Source organism: Rattus norvegicus, chromosome 2, assembly GCF_036323735.1.
Source record: "Rattus norvegicus strain BN/NHsdMcwi chromosome 2, GRCr8, whole genome shotgun sequence".
Lineage (NCBI taxonomy): Eukaryota > Metazoa > Chordata > Mammalia > Rodentia > Muridae > Rattus > Rattus norvegicus.
In genome coordinates this window covers 168,495,182-168,506,983 of record NC_086020.1, presented here as the reverse complement: position 1 = coordinate 168,506,983, position 11,802 = coordinate 168,495,182, and the positions used below count along the sequence as shown (strand labels likewise).

Genomic DNA, 11,802 nt, shown 5'->3' with positions numbered 1-11,802 from the left:
GAAGCCTTAAAACAAGGCAGCCATGACTTAGCGCTGTAAATAATGTTTGCTTCCTAGTTATCACTGCCCTTGTGAAGCAGAAAGCTTTGTGGAACTGAAAGATGATGGCTGGGTGCAAGGAATGTTCCTCTCCCATGGGACAGGTCTATACATGTATTAGTGGACACATCTGCACTTCTACAAACAATGCTGGGCCATGCTCACTTGATTTCTAATCAGTTAGGCTTCCCTTTGGAGTTACTATCAGGTGGCATGGGGACACAGGTGTAATAGTGTTCCAACAGTAGCCTGACAATGCAAGAGCATCTGGACTTCCAGGCCAGGCAGCCTGGGCCACATAGGAGATTCACATTTCAACACACACACACACACACACACACACACACACACACACACACACACACACACATACACACACACACACACACACACACACACACACACACACAGTGGGAGAACAGGGAAAGAGACAGGGAAAGGGCACAAACCATGTCTCTAATCAAGGAGCCCTACATCCAAAGCACACAGTCTAATCTCAGCAGACAAAACTGCCTTTATTAGGACAGCATCAATGCGGCATCAACTTTCCCCACAGTAAGGGAAGTTGAGTGAAGGGGAGGGAACTCCTGTGGGCTCTTATAGGAATGGGCAGGGCGCTTAAATTTAAAAGGAAGTTGTTTCCTAACTATGGAAAGGAAAGCTAGAGTAGTTTAGTACCAAGAGGCAAAAACCAAGTAGGACTGTGCAAAATCATTGTGCATTTCTGCTAAATCCTTTCTAAGATCTGTAACCCCCAAACGAATCTCTTACTGGCACGAATTTCAATTTCGCTGTCTATAAAATTGAGAAGGATGTGCAATTGTCAGTAGAGACTCCGTGATCCCAGCGAATGAAGGGTGCCTGTTGTGTACAATGTCAATTGTGCAACCAATGTTAGGAGCAGCATTCCTTGCACTGTACTACTGGAAGGATTCTGACCAGATGAAGCCTGCATAGAGAGGCCAGACTTCAGAAATCGGAAGTATCATTCTGACATTAAGTTAGAAGCCGGCAAGAGAAGGAGATGATGAAACCATAGGAACCTGGTCCAGTTTGGTTCAGGAAGGCCAACCTCTGTCCCACATCATATACTGGTGTCACAAGCCTCCCCTTGAGCCCTGTTCCTTTATTTTAGCTCTTTTTCTCCTAGCAGTCTCCCCTTAGGGTCCTGTGATGGTGCCCCCCGCAAAGAGCTCTAAGGTCCATCCCTCCTCCCTTACCCCACTCCCAACCAACACCGTGAGGTGTCTTGTCCCTTTCGGTGGCGACCTCCGCCCGTGGTCCCCGCAGTTGTCCGCGGCGCGCCACGGCGCACGCTCGGGGGCGGAGCAGACGCGTCAAGCTCGGCGGCGGCGGTGGCGGCGGAGGCGCGGGCGGCGGCGGGACTCGAGGGTCACAGCTGCCTCTGCGCCCGCCACCTGCGCCGCCGTCACCTCGGCGGAGGGCTGCGGGGCGCGTGCGGTAAGGCCTGGCGGCGAGCTCAGCACAGCGCGGGCTCCGGGTCTGCGCACTGCGGCGGGGCCGAGCTGGGGCGAGCTGGGGCCCGAGGCGGGCTCGGTGCAAGACGCAGTGTCCGATGCCCGCGGGGGCCGGGGCCGGGGAGGGGGACCCGAGACGCTGAGGGCCCTGGAGTGCTGTGGAAGGGCTCACCTAGCCCTTCAGCGGCCGGCCGCACTGGAAAGCCACTGAGCCTTGGGGACAAGGGTCGCCGGAGCCTAGCTGTAGCGGCCAGCATCTTTCCTGAGGACAGGGGGCTGTGAGCCAAGGGGGTCAGCCTTACTGCAGTGCTGGGACTCTCATCCCCAGGGACAGAGGTGGCTGCGAATAAAAGACCCAGTGACATGCCCTTTGGGCCTGCTTTGGGGGTGTAGAAGATAAATGTGGGGTAAACCTGAAGGGGGGGTAAAAACAGGGCACTGGCGTTGCAGATACAAGAGTGGGATGGGAATTGGGTGTTTCGGTCTCAGATTGCAGAAAACAATTTTATGGTCTGAAAACAAGCACGCAAAAGAGGTTTTTTTTTAACTATTCCGCGGTCAGTAAATGCTTGGTGGTTGCTTTAGTGTTTATTGTACTCTGGCATAGATATTCTCTTCTGGGCATACAGTGATGATAATTTGTAGGTAGGAACATTATCTGAAGCTCACTTGCAGTTTTGTTTCTTTACTATTACTCAGAACTATCTTTTTTTGAGTTCCCACATGAATGGAAAACTAACAAGCCAACGTACGTTACTGCATGGCGTTTTCAGGGTACAAAGTAGCATGCAAATGTAACGATAGTTTGTAAGCAGTGGGTTTAGAGTGTGAAGCTGTTTCGTGCTACTCTTCCTGTGTATGTCTTTAGCTTTACTTTGAATTAAGTCCTTTAGTTGTTTTTGAAAAAAACAAAAGCCTAAAAATCCACACAACATAGATTTTAAAATTTGACATCAAATGTTCTAGCCAGAGTGAACCATTTTAACAGAGCGTTCCTTACAGGTATCTGTGTGAACCTATTTCGGAATACCCTCCAATTTAATGCCAAATTCTAATTTCATATAACCCAGATTTGGAAATTGTACAATCCCCAATTGCCTCTTACTGGAATCTTGTTTTCTCCATCTGTTTATTTAAACTGAGTTTTACCGTGAGTTTAAACTCGCTTTCCTGCTATATAGAGGACACTTAAACGTTCAGTGATGTAGGATTTGAGATACGCTTGCCAGTTGGGTAGCCTTGGTGAAGCTCTTTAAAGAGAAGTCACAGGCTTGTCACATGTTCCTTAACTGTGAACTCCTTCTTGTTTTCTCTTGTAGATTGAGCGGCTGTGCCTTCAGTTTTCAAGATGAAGTTTTCGTTGGCAGTCTCCTTTTTTATTTTAATGTCCTTGTTGTTTGAAGACGCTTGTTCTAAGGAAAAGTCTTCCAAGAAAGGGAAGGGGAAAAAGAAGCAGTATTTGTGCCCATCGTACGTTCCTCACATCTTATATCCTTCTGCAGAACAGTGTGGCTGCTTTCCTTAGAGAACCAGACAGGTTATTAACGTGCCCGCCCACATCGCTTTTTGCGATGATGCACCTATTGTGTCCTGCCCGCAAGAGATCAGAGTAGACAGAGGTTTCGGATGTGATGGCCCCTTCCTGGTGGTAAACGGGTCATTGTACATACACCTTTACAAATGGTTTGCAAAAGTGAAACAAGTTATTATGGCTGTCTATGCCTGGTATGCAAGTTTTAATTGGATGCGGTGGGCCCATGCTTTGAGCAAATACTAGTTTAAAAGATAGATTTAAGAATAATCTGAAATGAGAATTCATTAAGAACCAGATAAGTATTATCTTGAGGTCTATTATATTTGCCTTGATACACATGGTGTAAGTAAATTTGAATGGAAAATCTGAAGGTTTTATTTTTTGTTTTTTGTTTTTTTGTTTTTTGTTTTTTGTAAAAGACTTACAAAAGGAATTTAATGTATCCCTCAAAAAGTGTGTGATAAAATATAGAATTACTTTTGTAAAAAAAAAAATCCAGTTACAGTCTCCCAGAAGTCAAAGTATATCAGTCCGGGGTCTTTTCCAAGAAGGGTTAATATTACTGGTCAATAAAAGCTGAAAATATCCAACTGTTACAGCAGATAATCACTATATAAGGACTTCTAAAGATTATGATGTGTTTTTAGGTAATGATAACAACACATGTAGTTACTTTGCTGATACAGGCCACTTTTCAGTTGTGAGAAATTATATTGACCACAGACACCATTTGAATCCAGCTTCATGACTTATGTATGAACCATTGAAGTTTTATAAATGTCTGTAAGAAACAAAATGTCTTTTATGAAGAAAAAGTTTGTAAATCAAGGATTTTAGATTTGATACGTTCCAGTTGATACTTTAGAGGTGTGAGGGGCTTAAAAGTCTGAAGGCAGTGACATGAAGACTAATATCTATCGTTCAGTAAGTTTCACATCCCATCCAGAGGCATCTTTACCATTGTCAGCCTATCTATTTAGCAGTTTTATGTCAGGATGAAGTGTAGGCTATCCTGAATTTTGTGCATACCCTTCCTCTGCATCATTAGGCATCTGCTGAGGGGTGAGGGGCAGGCACAGGCCTACCATGAACTCCACAGTGTTACGATTTTTGTGTCCTAATCAGAAGATCAGCCCTTGAGGGAGCTAAATGATGTTGGGCCTTTTCATGTGCAAGACACATTTTTAAGTTGTAAATACTTTTTGTTGATACAAGCTGGTATATTGCCTTATAATCATGGTGGTTGGGTGTGGTCATGGTAAGTATGGACCAGTCATGCTTTTTTTCCAAGTAAGTGATGTTCTGGTTGTTTCCTTGTGGTCAAGCCTCTGCCATACTTCCCTGACAATATCAAAGGTCATATTGTTTAAAGATCATAACAGCAAATCTTGTTACCTCCTTACAGTAGTATTTAGAGGACACTTGTTCTTTTCTGCAACTGCACTACTAAATTGCCCAACATATATAAATGGTCAATATATATGGTGTCTATGGTTATTTAAGAGAGATTTTTTTAAGTTAGGGTAAGATAATAGTTTTCTTGGAGAATGTGAAAATTGTGAGGTTTGGTAATATGCCACCTATGCCTGTTGATCTCTTGTCACCATACTTTATGAAGTTATATAATGAGTTGAAAATCCATCTTTGCTAGTTTCTGCCATTTTTTTTATGAGACTAAGTAAAGTTTCGTTGACCACTGTAGTAATCCTGTCAAACATCTGCCTTATCAATGTGTAACTAGGGCTGAGATTAGCCCTCATGAGGTAAATGTGTTCTGCTGAGTTTGATTGCTGGAAGGCATACAGTGGAAGGAGAGAATCAGTTTCTACAGAGGTCCCCTAACAAACACATGCTTTCTATGACACACATGCACGTGCATAGATGATCATTAAAATAGATAGAGAAATGTGCCATGGTAAATTGCACTTGTATATTTTGGGCTGGATTCACTTCCTAAGTAAGTATCTCTTGCCATAGGACTATAATTCTATAATCCCAGCACTAGGTAGGAAGATTGCGAGTTCCTTGCCATCCTGGTTTGCACAGTGAGACTGAACCTAAAAAACAAAACTGAGGTAAAATAAATGAAAATCAGCCTTAAGACTAAGAGCATAAGAAATTCAGAAGTGTTTTCTCTGGTCGGAATTTGGTCTCTTATAGGAAAGTTCTCTTAAAAACTCAGGTTAGAATCTCAGCCAAGGTAATGTGCTGTAAACATATACAGTTATTTGTAGTTTAAAATCTAAACTATCTATTTTGTGTGAATTTATTTCATGTATTGATTAGCAGAGTTGGAATTAGAAATCTCAGAAATTGAGGATAGAAAATGAATGCATAATATCTTGGGATTCTTGCCTGGTGAACTTTTGAACACTTCAGAAGTGGCATGAGCAGCCATGGGAGCCTATAAGCCTAGCTAATATATTTGCAGTGAACCAGAGTTAACTCTTTGTTTTTCCACTAGAACAGTAGTTTCCCCCCTATGTTATGAGAATGCACATTTTAAAATACAGGACAGGGGCGGGAGAGATGACTGTGTGATTTTTCCATTCTGCCGGTAAGAGTTCACCTATACCTGTGTATATAGCTAGCTGCTCACTCACCATACATGAAGCATAACATAAAGTCCCCGAACTTCATGTCTAGTTCAGACTTGGGTTGAGGGTAACACCCTTCATCCGGCCTGTCCCATCCTGTTCCAAAGTGAAACTCAACATGCAAAAACTGCTCTCAGACCTCCTCCACAAGACTCCTAACACAGCGGCCCTTTGCCAGCAAACGACCACACCATCACCTTTGCCATCCTTGGATAGGTTGGGCGGATCGCTCTTGGTCTACCCTTCCTGTGTCAGCCTTTCAGTGTCAGCACCAGGACTCAGCATCTCAGTAGCTCTTCTTTGCCACCTCTGGAGTCCTGCCACGTTCACCTCTTTACAGACATTGTTTGAATTATTTTCTCTACAATCTGTAATACTTTTCCTTTTACTTCTGTTTTAACTTCACCACCACTTCTTTTTTTTTATTTCTCTTAATTGGCTTTGTTTATATAGTAAATAAATAAAGATTGCCACTAATGTTTCTTCCTCTGGAATGATCATTTCAAAGATGGCATTTTATAATCAATTTCAGAAGACTTGAGTTTTAAACTCAATTTTGGTGAATGGAAGTTTGATTTTTTTCTTTTTTCTTTTTCCTTTTATTTTTTTCCATACTTGTTATTTTTATTGGATTTTTTTTACATTTCAAATGTTATCGCTTTTCCCACTTTCCCCTCCAGAACCCCCATCCCATCTCTTCTCCCCCTGCTTCTATAAGTGTGCTTCCCCGCCCACCCACCCCCCTTCCTCCCACCTCCCCACCCTAGCATTCCCCTACACTGGGAAATTGAGCCTTGACAGGACCAAGGGCGTCTCCTCCCACTGATGCCCTACAAGGCCATCCTCTGCTACATAGGTGGCTGGAGCCATAGGTCTATCCCACTGTGCTCTTGGGACACCACTTTTTTTTCCTGGCTATTTCTGCTCCACACAGATTCTACAGTTTTTGTTGTTGTTTTGGTTTGGTTTGGTTTGGTTTGGTATTTTCCCCTCAGATCTTGCTTCTAATAAGGTCATTCCAACGTTGAGATGCCTTGCAGGAATTCCATGGCTTTTTGGATATGGCTGACATTTCTTGTCTATACACAGAAGATCTTCAATGGCTAGAGTCCGACATCTTCATCAGTATCTTCTCCATTCCAGTCTGGATCACCCAGTGCCCACATGTCTTTTCCCATCTCCACCAGCTTCTTCTCAATAGTTAAAGCACCAGGGTTCTCTGTCTGTGTTAGTTAACTCCCACCTCAAGGCTCGGCTTGAAATTCACAGCAGTAACTATCACTTTTCACTATTGAACCTCAGTCTGTATGCCTAGACCTTTACAAACACTGATGCATGTGTCCTTTCCATTCAGCATTTTAAACTGACAGTTCCATAATGATGTCAAAATCAACTCAAATGTAAAACCATGACCTCTACTGAGAGCCCATGGTGTGTGTGTGTGTGTGTGTGTGTGTGTGTGTGTGTGTGTGTGTGTGTGTTTGTGTGTGTGTAGGCTGGCACTATGCTGTAATATCTGTAGTGAAGGGATCCTGATCTCTTTCCTCATTTTGCCAGACTGATTTTGATAATCACATTCTCCATTTGTACAATTGTCTTTATATTCATGGTCATGATTGTTCCTGGAGCTTCTCCAGCTCTTTGTAAACTCATGAGAGAACATGCTTACTTGACTCATTACCAAGAATCCACAGAATGCCTGGCACAAAATATACATCAGGTGAAGGGAAATCTAAAAGCCTTTGTTTGTTTCTACTATGTCTGGATTTTACAGCAGTTGACATGGTCTTAGCATATGGACAACTAGATTTATTCACAACTAGACTAATGAGTGGAATATTTTTATCCCTGGTTATGTTTGATAGGGGTGGAATTTTGGCTTCATCATATTCAACATTTTATCAGCTATTAAAAGGAAATATTAAAGAAAACAAAAACTCACAAACTGAAATTTGTAACATTGGAAAATATAATTTGAGGTACAATTGGGGTACAGTATAACCCTGAATTAAAAGACTAAGACCCAGAAAATAAGAATTTCATACTAAATATTATATGCAGTATATATCCATATATATAGATATAGTAATATATATATACACACACTATATGCATATACATATGCATATACATATAATACACATTTATACACTATATGCATATACACATGCATATACATATAATACACATTTATACATATTTATGTATATACTACATGTATATACATAAATCCATATATATTGATCTATCAATAAATCTATCTATCTATCTATCTATCTATTCATGGCAAGGAATGTGAAGTGGTTCTATCTTGCAGGAGGATAGGGGGCTGACAAGAGTGTATACTTGGATGAATATGTATACTTGGATGAATACAATGATATACAGATAGAAAAATGTCACAGTGAAACCCATTTTTATGATAATAATAACAAAATAAAAATAAAGTGATGGACAAAGACCTAATTAGATAGGGAAATTTGTTCACCTGCTATTTATGCAACCACAGTAAATAGAGTATTTGGAAAATGCTTGATGGTGTCATCATATTGATACAAACGTATGCATGTATACATGTATAGTGTTTATTTACATGTTCAAAGCAAAGTTTATGGGCATTTCTGCTTTTTACTGCTTTTTACCATACGGTAAGTATTCCCAGGACAGAGAAGTAATAGTAGAAGCAATTAAGATCTTTTCGTACTAGAACGTGCTAAAGGAACTGACATAATTCAAGGGTGTTTGCAAGCGTTTGTAAATCTGTGATACGAATAAGAAACTGGACTTTACAATAAGAAACTAGACTTTACGGCTTGGCATCAGCTTAAAGCCAGGCTGATGAATAAAGGCTATATGGAGCGAGACTTTTGGCTTCAACTTAAGAAGGTTTACTAGAGATCAGATGACATATAAGTGACTGGGTCAGGGTATTGTCATTAGAGCCACTGTGGTATGGGAAATTTGTTTGGCTGGCCTATGTTAGGGGATTTGAAAATGAGTAGTTAGGTAGATCATATATTGTGTTTAAGGACATTTCAATTTGTGAGATTTTTAAAATTTCTGTGAACCTGACATTGTATTTGATTACCTAATAATAAGAGAAAATGGAGTCATCATTCTACAAATTTAAATTTTATCTGGCTCCAATTAGGCAGATCTGCCTTTATTGTTTTTGGTGGATTGACTTGGAAGGTTCTAGTGTATAAAATACATATGCCTTGGTCTTAAGTGAGTAATAAGGATTTGGTGACCTTCCTTAACATAATTTCTGTTTAGGACAGACTTGGTCATGCCATTAATCCCAGTACTCAGGAGGAAGGGACAGGAGGAACTCTGTGAATTCATGGCCAGCCTGATCTACATAGTGAATTCCAGTCACACAGAAATACATAGAATGGCACTGTCTCAAAAATCCAAACCCAGCAAGCAAAAGAAAACAAAACGCTATAATTATCCTCTGAAATTTCATATCCAGTTTTATTTAAATCTCCTTCAAGCCCAGAAAAAGCTTTCTGACCTAATCCTGTAGGAAAAGATAAGTCGACCAACCATACCTCCTCAGAAATGACTGCGGGGGACAGATGCAAATGATCAACACTTCCATAGTCAGAAGCCTTGTGATTATGGGTTTGTATTTGCATATTATAAAAACCAGAACTGAAATATATTTAACAATACCAACAATAAAAATACAATTTCAAAAACAGAGGAACATTGATTTGCATCTCAGTTTTCAGTCACGGGAGAAATGGCCATTCCTTTTCCTTGATCTTGCCTGGGCAGCATCCTGGTATGTATCACTAGTTTTGCCATTTCTGAACTACAGGTGCTCCTTCTTATAATGAGGTCTCTGCATTCCAACCATCTGATCTGGCAACTGATAATTTTAAGTTGAAGTAGTGTGTTTATGAAGTGTATTAGAGAACTTCTTGAACATGCTGCATATGTCGGAGACAAGCATGTAGTATGTGTTTTTCAAATGCATGGTTTATTATGCAAACATTACAGATGTGGGGCAACTAACAGAAAACATATATAACAATCAAAAATGTTGCTGTATATGACAAAACCAATACTTGGAGGCAGGGTCCATTCAGAGACTGTGGGTAGAAACAGTAGGAAGTAAGCTGAATGTCAGACTGCTGGCACAACAAGGCACCACGATATGTCCAACGCTGTTGGAGAAGGATAGTTTGTGGGTGTTGACACTGTATCAGATTCTTAAGAACCATATTATTACTCAAGAGTGCTGGATATTAACTATTTGTGGCTTCAGTTGTACTTATCCAGGACAGTGAGGGTGCTGGATGGTCACCAGTGGTCACCAGAGTCAGAATAGGAGATCCTCCTCGTGGGAGACATGATCACTGGAAGGGTCCACTTTTGCTGGAGTACATGGCTCACGTGTTCAGGTGTTTTGGAGGCCAGCGTCGACTGAGGTGCTTGGAGCCTAGGTTTCTGTATAGCTTTGGAGCCTCATCTTGTCTTCTCAACCCATTTAGCCCCTGCACAAGACTGATACAGGCTGCCAGATCCCAGGACTTTTCTAGGTACACACGGGTGCTCACTTCTGCCATGGGCAAGGTCTGGTATCAGGACACAGCAGGGGTGCCACCATCTTGTAAAATACTTGGTGCTATTCTCAGAGTTTTGATCTAAGTGTTTCCTACATAATCTTTTCTTCCTTTTCTGGCCCATATTATGTCTTCCCTCTGAGGAGTTTCATATGAAGCCTGTAGAGACTGAGGTAGCTCTACCTGTAGCGGTGCAATCATGTCAGCCCATGTTTACCATGTCCTCTACGTGTTCTCCAACCCTTGACACTCTAGTATGAAAACCATGACGTAAGTAACTCAGGTTTACTTTTGCTCTTGTGCCCACACTGGAAAAGAGTGGGAGATATTTCTATAAATTTCCTCATAACCTAAATTATTATGTATAAGTATAAATGCACTTGATAGCCTCCCTGAGAATTTTTGTTTCTTTTAACATTTAATGCTAGAATATATGCACGTCAGTTGTGTGTATTGGTGAGAGGAAAATTTACAACGAACAACAAAAGCCATCATGTTTATGCAAATTATGGCAGTCATTAGTCTCTCTAGTTTCTTTTATCTAATTTTCATTAGCAGAGTAGATGGGTCTTTATTTAGTTCCAGTTGAGGTTGTGCTTAGTTGTACTTTCTTGTAGTAATGTTCAAGATGAAAAAGTTGGCCAAAGATGAGAGACGTCTGAAAAAGATATGACTCATGTAAAAATTGGATGCACATGGAGATTGTCTGTCATCATTGTACACTTAGGCCAGGTTTTTCCATTTTCTTCTTCTAGTGTTTGGTTCTGTATTTTCCTACTATCTATTTTGCAATTTCTCTTTGCTGGCATACTGTTATTTTGCGATCACTTAAATTAATGATCTTGTCCTTCCAAACAATTCTTCAGCTTTTCAAATTGGCATCCCTGTTACTCCAGTCAGTCAGGTGTGAAGCTCAAGTGGGAGATGCCTCTTCCCTTTGAAGCAATCTCCTCTATCGTCATATTCAGGTTTCGTTTCAATGCCTCTCCTCTTACCACCATTGTCAACAGATTTGTCATGGTATTTTCCTGGTGACTCGCCTTATTGTTATACATCTCAGCATACTGTTTTCAATCTTTTCTTGATAGTCTTACAGTCAGTGACATAATTTCCAACACATTTCCTTTATCCCCAGATTTCAAGGGACTCTCAAATTGATATTCTAGACTTGTTTTAGAAAGGTTAATCTGCTCCCACTTCCTAACCTTTCCTTGCTATTATTAGTAATTTTATTATTATTTTACATTTAGAAGCATAACTTTGTTTATCTAGGTTTTAGGTTTTACCAGTTCTTTAGGATTTAGCTGAGTAAATATCGCTTCGTCCTAACAGATTTTTTTTTTTGTACTAACAGCTTCAGTCTGGAGTGGGAGTTCTGTGAAGTAACAGTATTCTGTAGAAGGGTATCTAGTTAATGTCTTGAAAATTGATTGAAATTCAGTTTTTAGAAGGAAAAAAGTATCCATCTTCTGACTTATTCATCCATAATACTGTGCTAACTGTCTGCTGTTGCTATTATTTTCAATAGTTAAAATTATGTGGAAGTTTGTTCAGAGAGTCTTGATTGGTACTTGCTTGGT

At 40.7% G+C, this 11,802-nt stretch overlaps 1 protein-coding gene across 2 annotated transcripts in view; it reads left to right on the top strand.

Annotated features, from left to right (window-relative positions):
* The first annotated feature begins 1,369 nt into the window (after nucleotides 1–1,369).
* The window catches only part of Glrb (glycine receptor, beta), a 72,879-nt gene continuing 62,446 nt past the window's right edge, over nucleotides 1,370–11,802 (top strand). Inside the window, exons 1-2 of one of the 2 annotated variants that reach the window (NM_053296.2) lie at nucleotides 1,370–1,500; nucleotides 2,837–2,987. In NM_053296.2, the coding sequence (NP_445748.1) occupies nucleotides 2,866–2,987 (122 nt within the window). In that variant the 5' untranslated portion in view covers nucleotides 1,370–1,500; nucleotides 2,837–2,865. Of the gene's footprint in view, nucleotides 1,501–1,577; nucleotides 1,854–2,836; nucleotides 2,988–11,802 lie in introns of those variants that run through there. The other variant, XM_063281359.1, reaches the window with a different exon arrangement.